The 15,966-nt window shown below is 36.1% G+C and overlaps 1 protein-coding gene across 1 annotated transcript in view; it reads right to left on the reverse strand.

Moving 5' to 3' along the window:
- DNAH8 (dynein axonemal heavy chain 8) overlaps positions 1–15,966 on the reverse strand; it is a 358,656-nt gene that overhangs the window by 188,504 nt on the left and 154,186 nt on the right. Inside the window, exons 33-39 of the mRNA XM_074332879.1 lie at positions 15,700–15,800; positions 12,691–12,828; positions 12,281–12,521; positions 6,578–6,777; positions 3,630–3,783; positions 2,067–2,230; positions 654–756 (exon numbers count right to left, since the gene is read on the reverse strand). Of these exons, the coding sequence (XP_074188980.1) occupies positions 654–756; positions 2,067–2,230; positions 3,630–3,783; positions 6,578–6,777; positions 12,281–12,521; positions 12,691–12,828; positions 15,700–15,800 (1,101 nt within the window). The remainder of the gene's footprint in view (positions 1–653; positions 757–2,066; positions 2,231–3,629; positions 3,784–6,577; positions 6,778–12,280; positions 12,522–12,690; positions 12,829–15,699; positions 15,801–15,966) is intronic.

The raw sequence follows: 15,966 nt of genomic DNA on the forward strand, positions 1-15,966 counted from the left end.
GGCTCCACTTCTGCTTTACACAGCTTTTCTCCTCTTTTCTCATCCCCACAACTTTCTGGAAACCAACCAGGAAGGTTTCAGTAGCTATTTTCCAGATTCCCAAACCAGAAACAGCCTGGTTTAATGCCTTCCACTCCCAGCTCTCTATAATTTTTCTCTTCCTCCTGGAAGTATTGCCCTTGGAAATGGCTAAAAGCATTAGAGAAGCATTCTAGACAGGAAAAAGGACAGATCCAAACCATAAGCTCTGTTTGATTTAAAAATATTTAGACTAAAATACTCATAATAATGAGTTACATTTACTGAGCACACATCAGTGCCAGATACTTTTCAATACGTAATCTCACATAATCCTATGACAATCCTATGAGGTGGGAACCATTAATAATATCCTGATTTTACAGATGAGGAAACTGAGGAGTAGGAAAAATAAGAAGGTGACCGAGGTCACCAGGCTGGTGAGTAGCATAGTTGATGACCCTTGCCTCAGGTTGATGGACACCAAATACACAGAAAAAAAGACATTTTATAATCAACATAATTTTAAATACTCTTGTTTCTTGCCTCCACTTTTAAGATGTTAACTTCATTTTTATTACTGATTATGTATGCTAGGGGAAAAAAGATTTAGGTAATAGATATTTAGCTCATACCTGTATGGTATGGGAATCACTGGCTTGCCCAAGAATTTCCAGGAGGACTGGATCGGATACAAAGAAAAATCTTGGAAATAGTAATCGCTTCTTCTCCAAATACCTTTAAATAAAGTCGCGTTACCAAATGATTTTTTTCTGAATTATTTATTTTATTTTATTTTTAGCCATGAAATAATCACTAACATCTTCAATAAGATAATAGCAAACACCTATCATCATTTCCCATTTGCTTCTGAAATATTTGGTTAAATCCAAAGTCTATGCTACACCATGGATACTACTTGGGAAAACGAGTGGATACAAGAAAGGGTTTCAGAGCAAGCCTGCCCCATCCATCATCTTCCTTCTCGTCAAGAGTTCTTCTGTGAGCTTTCTAAGAGTATTTTGAACCCCAGGCTTAAATCCAGGGTGAACACATAATTTATCGCCAAACCAGCACATTTTGAAAATGAAAGTGGGGACAACTAACCATTAAACTAGGACAGAGGCATAAACTTAGACAAACCAGGATATATGTTCACCTTATTTCAAATAGAAATTGAAAATGAACTGCTTTTTAAGAAAATGTTCATGAATTCATCTGCTTAATTGTTCTCTTATTGCACATCTCTACAGCATGCCTGCAGTGGGCTGAATGGAGCCGCTCAAAAGATAGGTTCAGGTCCCATTTCCTGGAAACTGCGAATGTAATATTAATTTGGAAAAAGGATCTTTGCAGATGTATTGAAGTTAAGGATCTCAAGAAGAGATCATCCTGGATTAATCAACTAAACCCTAAATCTAATAAGTGTCCTCATGAGAGACACACAGGAAGAAAAGGACATGTGAATTCAGAGATAGAGATTGGAGTTATGTAGCCACCAGCCAGAACTCCGAGGACCACCAGAAGCTGGGAGAAACAAGGAAAGATTCTGCCCTAGAGTCTTCAAACGGTGCTAACGTCTTGATTTCAGACTTCCAGCCTCCAGAACTGTGAGAAAATAAATTTCTGTTGTTTTAAGACACCTAGTTTGTGGTAATTTGTTACAGCAGCCCTACAAAACTGATACAATGCTTTAATTTGCCCACCCCCAGGTTGAAGGTATCTTTTTTTCTTTTTTTTTTTTGCAGAAAAATTAAATTTAGGGTTCAATCCCCACACGGGCCACTGTGAGCTACGCCCTCCATAACTAGACTGAAACAACTACTTGACTTGGAGCTGATGGGTCATGGAAAAACACACTTAAGATAAATAAAAGTTAAAAAAATGATTAATTTAATTTAAGTTAAGTTAAAAAAAATTAAATTTATGTGAAATGTTAGATTCCTATCACTACCAACCAGAAATGTTGTTAATGATACTATTAACTCGTTTGGGATAAAACAGCAGCACATATAAAATGATAGGTAATTTAAAAATTAAACTCTTACCCTGTAAGTGACTTCTGACATACTTCCAACTGTTCGTGTAAATGAGGTAAAAGTTGCCCCATGGTTTCATCTCCAACACAGCAACTAATCACATTGGGATTCTCGTGAGCTCGCTGCATTATCTTTATCCATGACTTATCAATATTCTGAAAACGTTTTGCTTCCTAAAAACAAATATATATTCAGTAAAAATTAGCATTCGGATACTTGAATAAAGCAAAGTACTCACTTTATAATTTCCTAGAGTTCTTTAAACCAGCCTCTACTAGTCTGGGGCTATATAATTTAAAGGGAAAATTCTTTTTTTCATCAGAACAACAAAAACCAAAAGTCATAAAACTGCTTATTGAAATACTGCTTTATCACAATAGGGTTTATCACTTGTTTGCTTACATTTAATATGTTTTTCAAAGTACTACATGATTAACTTTCAAAGCTATCAACTTCAATCTCAAATCTACTCTTTCAGCACTCTGGGTGGTTTGATGAGAAAATTAAAGAAGCATGAAAATAATTTGATCTCAGGATCCTTGGAATAATTACAGCTTAATAATATCCCAGGGAAGAAAAAAGAAAACAGTAAAAACCCAAAACAAAGCTTCATTTACATGTTTGCAAATGAAAATTTTCTCTTTACTATGGGTGATGGTAAGCTTTGCATTCAATTGCAAAAACGCCTCTAGAAATTGGCATAATCTTGCCTATTTCAAAACTTTTAAGTGCATTTTTAATGCAACTTTCTGATTAAAAAAAGATTTGTGTTTCTAAAATGTGTTACAAAGGGAAATGAGTCATTTTCAAAACTCTTTTATCCTTGATTTTTAATCTATATAGATCCAGTTTAGAGGTGTGGAAATTCAGAAAAAGCAGGCTTAATTTCATAGGAGAGAAATTACCTTCGCTGAATAAAGCTATTAGTGAGGTATTGGCATTTATTTAATAGGCCCCAACAGAGCTATTTTAATGATTTTTGTTACATGCTTCTAAGGTGAAGTTTCCTTGCCTCACGGTATATTTCTAATTTACTATTAGTCAACTTACTAGTAGTTAATTGCACTTACAGAATACAAATTAATTTTAATTCTACCCTCAGAAGGATATTGTGAGGTTAGCTCTTGAAAGAGATGAACTACTGAAATTTAACAATACCACACTTGAATATACCTCACATCTTCAAACAACCTGGAGATTTTTCACTGTTTGAAAATATGTGATTTTCCTCTTTCTGCTAATGTAATCAAAGGTCACTTTTTTGTTGTTGTTGTTGTTTATTGTAAAGGGCCAGATAGTAAATATTTTAGGCTTTGTAGGCCACGTGGTCTCTGTTATAACTACTCAACGCTTATGCTGTAATGCTAAAGCCTTCAGACAGAACATAATGAATATGTCTGTATTCCAATAAAACTTTATTTACAAAAACAGGTAAGCGAGCCATAGTTTGCCAACCCCTGGTGTAAATAACCAAGACATGACCAACCACACGTCTTTGTGAAGACTTTTGCAGAGACATACAGACAACACACACCAAATTATTGTATCAGTAGTTACAAAAACCACATTTACCTGAGGCAGCTGTTTGGCAATATCTCCACCTACAAAAACAGCTTCAAGATAAACCCAAAGGTTCTGGACTACTAGCCACTCTTCAATTATATCTGAGGAAGTGGACAACTTATACACCCAATTCTGTATATTTTTTTTAAAGGGAGCATTATATCTAAAAAGTAAGAACAAGAAAATATTATATTTAATGAAGATTCAGAATCTAGTATGGCCTAACAAAATGAATTATAGGAGAAACACTCTTTTGGGAATGAACTTTTTTTCCTAAAAGGCAGTCCCTAATAAATTTCTTATAGCTAATGACATTTGTGCTTTTTTTATGTGTAAAACTTTTATAGTGATTTCACTTATTGTTCCCATGTGTTAGTCACAGAATCGGAAAATGGGTCCAGTCTTATGGCACAGAGGTCCAGTAAAGGAACTGTGCTTCTGGGAATAAAGTGAAAACAAAGAACAAAATGGTTTGCCGAGACTTTTGTGAGACAAAAAAAGTGGGGACCACGTGTGAGAACAACACATAGGACACTATTTGTTACTGGTCTGTGGAACTATTACCATAAGCCTGAGTCAGGCTTGAGGTCTGATGTCCGCTTACAGATATGCTCTTCCTTCCCACAGATTGCTAATGCCACCAGGCACTGTACCGAGATTCTGCAGTACTAGAGATCCCGGATAGCTACCCCCAAACAGCATGATTCCTGTTTTCTGACCATAAGGGCTACCAAAAGGGTTTATGAGAATACTAGATGTTCAGAAAGCTGGGCACAAAAAGGAAAGACAAAAATAGAGTAGATGCCATGGAGGAAGTGATGGGAAGCTCCTTGGTAAAAACCTAATCACCTACAGTTGGATTAAGAAGCTGGGTTCAGTTTGCGGCAATTTTGATGTGGTCAAGTCATTTTGATGTGGTGTGGCGGCATGTCCTAGCGAGTGGCACACATTGACTGGGGTCCTAAAACTTTTCTTGATCCAGGAAAGGGTGACGTGATGATGCTGACATATAGAATGGAGCTCTTCTGGGTACAGTCTGATGCCTGAGTACAACCTATAACTTCTCTGGAAGCCTTTTTATACATAGATGTATAAAGGAAATTGTACAAAAATTGTCCCAGGAGGTAGGTGAGCTATTCAGGCAGTAAGAGGCATTTCTCTCAACACTCAATGTATACTGTCCATCTGGGCATTGGTCTACAGCTAAAAGGCAGTCAATATGTCAAAAACAGCTTCAAAATCAATAAATGCAGGCTACATTGATATAAATGGGCATTTCAGGGAATTGAAGCATTTAAATATTTGGGGCCAAAAATGATCCTGTCCATAAGGAAAAAAACAAACAAACCAGTTATCTTTGATGATATATGTGTTTCCAACATGAAAAGGGGAGATCTGAAATGAAATCCAGCGTAACCAGTTTCTGTCCTTTGGCCAGGTACCTGCATTGCGTAGTGGAACCTGTCATGACTGATGGGAATATCCATGGAGCCCCAGGGGAATCAGGGATCCCCCAGGAAAGTGTCACAATCCAGGCACTATCTAGAGTCAAGTCTCACGTGTGGAGATACACAATTTCCTTCTGAAGTCACATGCAGGTAGCCCTAGAGCTCCAACAGGCACTGCCTGCTATAAGATTAGTCAGTGGTTAGTTCTGGAAAAGGCTTTCTAGTGCTATGAAGTTCTCTAGGGGGACAATCTCCCAGAATGTAGTAACTTCTTAGCTATTCTTACATTCCTTCTTAGCAGGGCCTCAACACTGAGTTTACAAGTACTATGAATAGGTACTACACTAATCAGGTTACATGCAAGTTAAATATTTAAGAAGAAAAGCCTTTAAATCCTGAATTTATTGGCCAATTGACACTGTGCAGGTTAATCTACAGTCTTTCTTCTAGAGGTCATCATCTAGGAAATCAAAATGGCAAAATTTGCAATGAACTCTGTAGCAGTAGCAGCCCAGGAAGTCTAGGATCCACTGAATATCCTATGGTCACCTTTGTCAGGATTATTCAGATTCCCTGCAAGCAGAGGGTGCACCTAGGACCTTAACCCCACTAAGTTCAACCCAGAACTCCCTGAACTAGGAGCTTTGTGGATTAGTGCATTATCCAAATACAAGACTGCCTCTGAGGCCAGAGGTCATGCAGGATGCCATTCATTTACCAGTGATCCCAACCCAGAGAAGGGGCATTAGAATCCCCATTACCTTGAACATTGATCTCTGTTAATGATGGGGTTGTGACACATTCCTTAGGTGTGTTAGAGTGAAGAACACTTGAGAATTACTGCATAGTCAGCCAGTGGATTAGAGGCTGCTAATGGCCAGACCAAGACCTGACAGCACGCTTAATCTGAGTCCCATTGGAACTTCCAAAAGCTGCATGAGATCTGTCACCTTTGAGTTGGTTCAGTAGTCCAATGCTGGACAGGTTGCCTCATTCAGGCCATAGAAGACCCAGCACAGATAAAGTGACTTTTCACCATAAAAAGTGAAAATTGGTAAGAGCGAAACCCCTAATGGTATGTTCCTTTCATGTGTTGCCAGCATGCTTTTCCTGGGCCATTGGGTGAAAGAACACTTGAGCAATGATGACAAATCAGAGGAACGAGAGAGAGAGAGAGAGAGAGAGAGAGAGAGAGAGAGAGAGAAAGAGAGAGAAAATGAAGAGGTCATCTCAGTGGGGGGTCAAGATGTTCAAGAGAGAAGCTGCCAGTTTGGGGGAGAGTAATTATGGGAACCAGCAGAAAAAAATAGGAAGGGGAGACGAATACCATGAAAGAGAGATGGAGGCCATGATAATTAGGGGGAAAAAGGTAGTTCATAGAGGGACAGACAAGAGTTAGCACTTTCGGTCAGAATCTCATGTGCTACAACTGCAAAACTGGACTTTTACCTAGTATTTTATAACCCTAATTACTAAATTAAAACCTTCCCCCACAAATTATAAAATTACCTGTTGCTTAGTAAGGAACCTAAGATCATTAAACTATCCTCCATCAAGGTGATAATTTCCCCTGATTCACTTCCTTTGAGCAGGAGCTCGCCCTTTCCCTTAAATGCTGCAAAACTCAGGTTCTGGTTGGTCCAATTCTCAATAACCAGAGTCAGCTTCGCTTCAATATCCTTCTCCTTAATGGCAGATATGCAAATATCCTTCAGAGAGAAATCAGAGAATATGTCGCATTACAAATTAAGTGCACTGTACAATCATAGAATTTTTTAGCTTGGATCTAAAAGTCATTTAGTCATTTTTATTGCCAAGAAAACTGAGGCTCAAGATCATTGTGTTGCAAGTCCAAACTAGAACTTTCTGAGACTCTGACTACTAATTATTTTACTGAAATCCAGTGTATCCATATATGAGATAATGGAACTTAAATCATCATTTTTCTTGATTATATTTTAATTGGAGTTTTTTGGCCAAATTGGAGACAATTGCAGCTGCTCTATCTCAGCAGCTTACTATGAGAAACAAATCAGAATACATGTGAATCTTTTGAACTCTTTAACATATAAACATTGCTATATTCCTGCTTGTCCTGACCCTAACACGAACATCTCATTTACTTAAAAGTCAATTCTATTTTTATCTTACAGATTTTCCTGTTTATCTGAGAATCCTTGATACAAAAGTCTCACAAGGGAAAATAAAAGTAACATATTTTTCTCCATCATGCCTCAATTTATTTTCATATTAGAATCACAGAATCACAGAGCTGGAAAGGAATTTAAGGGTGCAAGGTATTTCCACAAGTAAATATAATACAAATTAGTATGTGATAAATGTTGTGAGAATGGTATGAACTGTTATAAATGCCAGAGGGAGAAATGACTTCTGCCTACAGTGAATAAAAGGCCTCAAAGAGAAAGGAGTGTCTGAGAATAAGTGGGATTCCAATGGGGGGTTATAGGAAGGGAGGAGACATACTATAGGGAGGGGAAACCCTTCCTTCCTTTAGAGGCAGTGGATCCAGTAACAGCAGAAATCCAGCTTGGCTAACAACAGGGCATGTGGGGCAGAGCAACAGGATGCATGTGGGGAAGACAGCACTGAGAGTCTGTTTGGGTGTATCAGTAGTTAATAACTGAATCCTAGAATTCCTTGGAATTGTAAAATGAAGTTTTCAAAGTACAGCCTATGAATGGCTATATCCTTAAGTGTAAAACCACTTATAAGAATTAGATGGTAACCGAAGTTTTTAACTCTTTGTTTCCTTTAATAGTATTTCAATGACATTCATAAATAGGACAACAAATTCTTTGAAAACAAAACGTATGTACGTTGTTAAAAATGCGGGGGGGAGGCAGAGAACACAAAACCATATATGAATTTCTGGTTACATTGTGCAGTTCCTTGCCTCCAAAAACATAGAATAATGGTTAAAATACAAAAAGAGAAAGTAAAAAACAAGCGTAGCTAGTCTTGAAAACAAGATAAACATCTCTATGAACCAGAAGTAGAAAAAGTATGTAAACCAGTGGGTGCAGCTGAACCCCAGGCCTGTGGAAGCCTAGCCCTTGATTCCTATGGGATAAAAGAGACTAAAAGTGGCCATTATGAAAGGGAGCATCAGGGCCAATGTCTAGATCCCTCCACTGTGTAAGAAGGCTGCCTCCAGCTGCCATCTGGACTTGTGTCCATGGATTCACTACTAAACAGGACTTACAAGAAATGTTAAAGTGACTTCTTTAAGCTGAAATGACAGGGCACTAATTAGTAACAGAAAAATATATGAAAGTGTAGTCTCGCTGGTAAAGATAAATATATAATAAAATTCAAAATAATCTAATATTGAAGGTCAAAAGACAAATTAGTAAAAATATAACTGCAATAATCTGTTAATGGATACACAAGATAAAAAGATGTAAATTGTGACATCAAAAACAAAACATGGTGGGGGATTAACATGTAGAACTTTACAATGCATCTGAACTTGGGTTGCTATCAATTTAAAACAGACTATTATAAATATAAGTTGTTATATGTAAGTCTCATCGTAACCACAAAGCAAAAATGTATATTAATAATAGACATACAAAAGAGAAAGAGAAAGCAATCTAAGCATAACACTATGGAAAAATCATCAAATAACAAAGAAAGAGAGCAAGAGAAGAAACTAATGAATTACAAAACAGCCAGAAAACAATGAATAAAATGACAATAAGCACCTACTTATCAATAATTACTGCATTGTAAATGGACTAAATTTTCCAATCAAAAGACAGAGAGTATACATACACCATGATCAAGTGGGATGGCTTCAATGGTGAATGGATTAAAAAAAACAAGACCCATATATATGCTGCCTATAAGAAACTCATTTCAGATATAGAACATACACAGACTAAAAGTGAAGGAAAACAAACAGATATTCCATGCAAATGGGAACCAAAAGAAAGCTGGGGTAATTATACTTGTATCAGAGAAAATTAACTGCAGTAAGAGACAAAAAAAGGTCATTATATAATGATAAATGGGTCAAACCAACAACAGAATACAGCATTTGTAAAAATCTATGCACCAAACATAGGAGCACCGAAATATATAAAGCAAATATTAACAGAACTAAATGAAGAAATAGGCAGCAATACAACAATAGTAGGGGACTTTAATACCCCGCTTTCATCAATGGATACACCATCCAGTCTCAAAATCAATTAGGAAACACAGGCCCTAAACTACACATTAGATCAGCTTAAGAGACATATGCAGAACATTCCATCTAAAAGCAACAGAGTAGAAACCACGATTAGACACTACCTCCCACCAGTCAGAATGGCTATTATCAAAAATTCAGCAAATAATGTGTTGGCGAAGATATGGAGAAAAGGGAACCCTTGTGCACTGTTGGTGGGACTGCAAAATGGTGTAACCACTGTGGAAAACAGCATGGGGATTGCTCAAAATACTAAAAACAGATCTACCATATGACCCAGAAATTCTACTTCTGGGCATTTATCTGAAGAGAACAAAAACATTAATTTGAAAAGATGTACATACCTTTATGTTCACTGCAGCATTATTTACAATAGCCAAGATACGGAAGCAACCTAGGTGTCCGTTGATAAATGAATGGATAAAGAAGATGTGCTATATAGAGAGGTTGCCAAAAAAAATGTATACACATTTTAAGAAAGGAAAACTGTATTAAAATTGTAATACTCAATTTATACCGATAACAGAAGATGACTACAAGTAACATTTGATGTCTGCAATTACAAGTCGTGCTCAAAGTGGTCCAGACACTTCTGAATATGGCAAACTACTGCTTGAGCAATGCTGACCAAATTGTCCACTTGTAAGTATTTTTTGGCATCCCCAGAATGTCAATAAATTTATGACAAAGGAGTCAGGAATACACAATAGGAAAAGGACAGTTTCTTCAATAAATGGTGTTGGGAATACTAAAGAGCCACATGCAAAAGAATGAAACTAGACCATGACTTTACACCACACACAAATATGAACTCAAAATGGATAAAGACTTGAATGTAAGCTCTGAGACTACAACATTCCTAGAACACAACACAGGTGTAAGCTCCTTGACACTGGTCTTGGCAGTGATCTTTTGGCAATGATTTTGATACCAAAAACCAAGGCAACCAAACCAAAAATAAACAAGTGGAATTACAACAAACTAAAAGGTTTCTGCAGAGCAAAGTAAACCATCAACAAAATGAAAAGGCAACCTACCGAATGGGAGAAAATATCTGCAAATCATAAATCTGATAATGGGGGGGCCAGCCCAGTGGCTCAGGCGGTTAGAGCTCCATGCTCCTAACTCCGAAGGCTGCCGGTTCGATTCCCACATGGGCCAGTGGGCTCTCAACCACAAGGTTGCCGGTTCAGCTCCTCGAGTCCCACAAGGGATGGTGGGCTCCACCCCCTGCAACTAAGATTGAACACGGCACCTTGAGCTGAGCTGCCGCTGAGCTCCCAGATGGCTCAGTTGGTTGGAGCGCGTCCTCTCAATCACAAGGTTGCCGGTTCGACTCCCGCAAGGGATGGTGGGCTGTGCCCCCTGCAACTGGAAAATGGCAACTGGATCTGGAGCTGAGCTGCGCCCTCCACAACTAAGACTGAAAGGACAACAACTTGAAGCTGAACGGCACCCTCCACAACTAAGATTGAAAAGGAAAACAACTTAACTTGGAAAAAAGGCCTGGAAGTACACACTGTTCCCCAATAAAGTCCTGTTCCCCTTCCCCAATAAAATCTTTAAAAATAAATAAATAAATCTGATAAGGGTTTAATATACAAACTTTTATATAAAGAAGTGATATAACTCAATAGCAAAACCAAAAACAATCCAATTTAAAAAGTGGTCAGAGGATCTGAATAGACATTTCTCCAAAGAAGATATACACATAGCCATAGCCATCAGGTACATGAAAAGGTGCTCAACATCCCTAGTCATCTGGGAAATGCAAATCGAAACCACAATGAGCTATGACCTCAAACCTGTTAGAATGGCTATTATCACAAATAAAAGAAATAACAAGTGCTGGGGATGTGGAGAAAAGGGAACCCTTGTGCACTGTTGATGGGAATGAAAATTGATGCAGTCACTATGGAGGTTCCTCAAAAAATTAAAAATAGAACTACCATTGATCCAGTAATTCCACTTCTGGGTGTTTATCTCAAAAAAATGAAAACACTAACTTGAAAAGATATTTGCACCCCTATGTTTACTGCAGTATTGTTTACAATAGCCAAGACATGGAAACAATCCAAGTGTCCATCGATGGATTAATGGATAAAGAAATTATGCTATATATACACAACATAATATTATTCATCCATAGAAAGGAGAGAAATCCTGCCATTTGTGACAACACAGACAGCTCCTGAGTACATTATGCTAATGAAATAAGTCAGACAGATACAGAGTACAGATTGGTGGTGTTGCCAGAGGTGGGGGCAGTGAGTGTATGGTGGGTGAAATGGGTGAAGGGGGTCAAAAGATATGAACTTCCATTTATAAAATAAGTCCTGGGGATGTAATGTACAGCATGGTGACTACAGTCAAGAATACTGTATTGTATATTTGAAAGTTGCTAAGAGAGTAGATCTCGAAAGTCCTCATCACAAAAAAAAATGTACCTATGTGTGATGATGGATGTTAAGTAGACACATTGTAGTGACCATTTCGCAATATATACATATATTGAGTCATTATATTGTACACCTAAAACTAATATAATATTATATGTCAATTGTATCTCAATAAAACCAGACACCATGCAAACAAAAAGGACTGATTAAAAATCTTGGAAAAGAAAAATATAATAATCTTAAATAGCTAATAGACTAATAGGGAAAAATTTCCAATTAGAAATTTGGAAAAATATTCTGAGGAATTCACCATGAACACAATACAGAAATAAACATATTTTTTTAAATGGAAGTGTAGTTAAGGAGGATAGGAAGATAGACTGAGGAGCCCCAAAACTAACATATTTCAAATAATCTTATGACCTCCTTGAGTTACAGAATTATTTTGCAAAACCAAGGGATGTTCAGAATCATTCCAAATTTTGGGGGTGCATATCGGGCAATTAGTATAGCCTTGAATAAAATGTCTGTATAATTTTGTGTATTTTCAAAAAAGAAGAGGAGATGTTCTTTAATGAACCGTCTTATACTTTTATGTACCTCAATGTCATCCTTATTTTTAAGGAGTGGTGCTTCCATAATATTTCTGAGACAAAAAGAATCTGATTCCACATCAAATGGGGTTCCAGTTAACTCAGAGATTCGATCCCAGTGTCTCTGTTTCATTGCCTTATTGGTCATCATTTCTAGCAGAGGACATGACTCACTGAAATCATCAATTCTTTTTTTCAGATCCAAAAAAGCTTGCCAATCTTTAAGTCCTCTTGGAAGTTTACGACATCTTTCAGAAAAAAGAAAAAGAAAAAATTATTTCCTCTACACATTCCTTTGAACAAGGTGTTATGCATTTATAGCAATATATCAGAGTATAAATTCATTTGTGAAATACCTATAGGATCCTAAGAAGATAAGCACTATAAAAAGGCAAGCTTAATTCAATTGAAACTTACCTGTTTTGAAATTCCTGCAGTTCTGCATTAATTTTTTCAATGTCTACATCTCCCCAAAGTATTTCATAATAACCACTAATATTGCTCATTACAGTATCATACAGTCCATACAGCTTCTGCAGCAAGTTGAGTTCCTTTCTGAGAAACCAAATAATTAAATCATTACATAATGCATATTTTAAAAATAAATTCCATTATAGGATAAGCAGAATTTATCCAATCAAATATTTCATACTTTATGTGTATAGTGTCTTATAGATACCAACATGCATACAACCCTGTCAGTTTCCAAACAGAATTTATTAAAAATCCATAAATTAGGTCAAATTTACAGCTCTCAAATATTCCAAATCATACTATGACCTGACATTAACAAGTGGTTTGATTATTATTACCATACCAATCATTGCAAACAATGTGAACAAAACTTGATTTAAAAAAATCAAAGTGAAGGCTAAAGTATTATTATTTTTTCTTTCAAATGCAAACTAGATTTTTATAAGAACATCTCCTGTAAGTCTGACATTAAACATCACTTGCCTACCAAAAGTTTTCCCTCCTGTGCCCAAATGGAGTTTTATCCAAAGCAAGAATAAAAGGAGAGATTCCTTTTATTCTTGTTTTGGATAAAAGCTCTTCATTGTACAAATAAAAGTTCTCCATTGTACAAAACACCAAAAATTGACCACTCAACAGAGTTGGTGGATTTTTCCAGGAATTCCTCAACCGTTAGTATACAATGAGGGTCCAATGGACCAAATTTTAGTTTTTGAGTTTATTGCTTATGTAGTCCTGACTGTTTGCAAGGATTGATATTCACAACTATTTTATTATAGATAATGCAGAGACCAATACTAAAATTTGCTTTTGTTTTTAATGGAGTAAAACTGATCTTGTTTTGCAATTACCATATGGCTACATTGGACCCTTTTATAAATTTAAGACACATTCTGGAATCCTAGTTATCTTGTTTTTCCATTTCTTGTTTCACTTTGCTAATTCATCATCTTAGGGATTATTTAGTTATTAATCACTGATTATTCCCAACTGTGCTAAAAATGACGAAAATAGTAAGAAAAGAATGATGAAATCTCTAAGGATGAAAAAATCACTATTGCATCATCCTTCATGTTTCTTATTGTGCTGCCCAAAGTATTGTACCATCTTTCAAGAAAGTATAAAAAAAGAACTCTGTAGATACCATTTTTGTAACCTTTTGATTTTTGTTTAGCTTTCACTTAATATAGTTAAGAACTCAAAATTTTCATTTCCTACCTAAAACAGCAAAGAAAAGAAAATTGACAAATGAAGGTGCTTCTTAAGTATTAAACATAAAAGAATCAGAAAACAGCACTCTAGACTCTAATTTTGATAGTGAAACTGATTGTGTAAGTGAAATCTCAGACTGTGAGTCTTCAGATGACAATAATCTAGATGTATTTTACTAAACTCGTTAATTTATGAGTGAGCAATATATTTCAATAGAGGCAAGGGCTTCACCACGCAAGATTTTGCACCAAGAACCTAGACCATACCATTTTGTGAAAAAGGTAAGTGACAGTGTTTTTTCATTACTTATGATGTTCACATAAATTTTATTTGATATATCTCTTAAGTAGGCAAATGTTGGAGACGGATGTGTATTCAAAGGAAATGGATGATACGGCAATGCAAAAATTCACTGAATTAATCATTCAAATCTAAAAGTAAAGATTTTTGTATTTATAGTGCAAAGAAGATGGTGATCCTCCCCTCAAAATTATGAATGTGAGTTTCAACAGTCCAGCTTTAACAAAGCAAGTCCAAGAAAAATCAGAAGTAATGGTAAGCTAGAAGCTACTGGAAATGGATTCGAAATCTGGAATCAGTGTTTATTGGATGGGTATGGTCCATGTCAGCTGATGAGCAGTAGGTTGCATTCAAAAGTCGATCTCCATTTTGTGTATGTACTGTATCTTCACACCAGGACAATATGGAGTAAAAGCTTGGGTTTTCACTGCTTACATTACTATTAGGTTTTCTAATAAAATTGCTTCTGTCAACTATTCATAAATTACTGAAAAACATAAAAATAAAAAGGGCCCATTTGTCCAAATGGTAAACATGATTATTTTTCCTAGAATACTGAGGGTTAAAATAAAACATTGAGTCTCAGACTGAGTATGTAAAAGAATTTAACTAGAGAGTTTATAAAAATGTAGATCTCTTAGTTCCCAATCCCAGAGATTCTGATTCAGAAAGTCGGGGGCAAGAATCAGACATCTGTAATTCTAACAAAATTGGGCATTGAGTTAAGCTTGGTGAATGACTACTTTAGAAAAAGAATACAAACCATCTACCTTAAATGGCTGAGGCATTAATTTACCTTCAAACAACTTCATGTCTATTTTGCCATGACATTTTCATGCTGTCACTTCAAAAGAAGTCAACATAAAGTTCTTTTCTAAAGCCAAGATCCTAATAAGCTAATACCACTGTTTTAATTTTGCCTCTGAGGAAATCTATATCTAAAATTATATTAAAATATACTTGTTTAACTCTTAGATCCACTGTTTAAAATCAATTGTTACTGTTTAAAATCAGCTAAGTTCCTTGCCCTTCATTCTCAATGAATTCTTTGTCTACCCAATGGAGAACACAGCATAAACGCAGTAGGAAGGGATCTAGAGCTGAGGATGACTATTTCTTTAAATAAACAGAAGTCATCCAGAATTCCAGTGTTTCTGCACAATCATTGACATTATTCAAAAATAGTGAAAGAAAAAAAATAAAGCACAGGCTAAATATAGGCCATGAACACACAGAATCTTTGCAATGTATTTTCTTTTCTACTCCTCTAGAATGTTTCTTCTCTATCCAAAGACTATGTTTACAATGGATCAGGAATAGGCAAGAATAAGGGGAATAGTTAGGAGTGTTCCCAGGGAGGCCCTTCTCTGCATAACAACATGATTCTTCTAATGGACAGTATCTAATCATTTGCATGCAACACACAATCTCTAAACTTACCTGACTTTGTGTAAAACCTCATAGTCAGTCACAGGCAATCCAAAAAGTTGTTCACCAGATGAATATGTAACAAATTTCCTCCACAGATCATCAAAATTGGCCTATAAAAGGTTTTTGAATTGCAGTAAAATATAATTAATTCAGATCCCATTAAAGTAGAATTTATTATAATTGGAATAAAAGCTACATTGAGGTTTATTTAATACTATCTATGAAACAAGGATTTGTGAAGCACTTTTATACTTTAACCAGCTATCAGAGGAAAAG

This window comes from Rhinolophus sinicus, linkage group LG05 (assembly GCF_036562045.2).
Source record: "Rhinolophus sinicus isolate RSC01 linkage group LG05, ASM3656204v1, whole genome shotgun sequence".
NCBI lineage: Eukaryota > Metazoa > Chordata > Mammalia > Chiroptera > Rhinolophidae > Rhinolophus > Rhinolophus sinicus.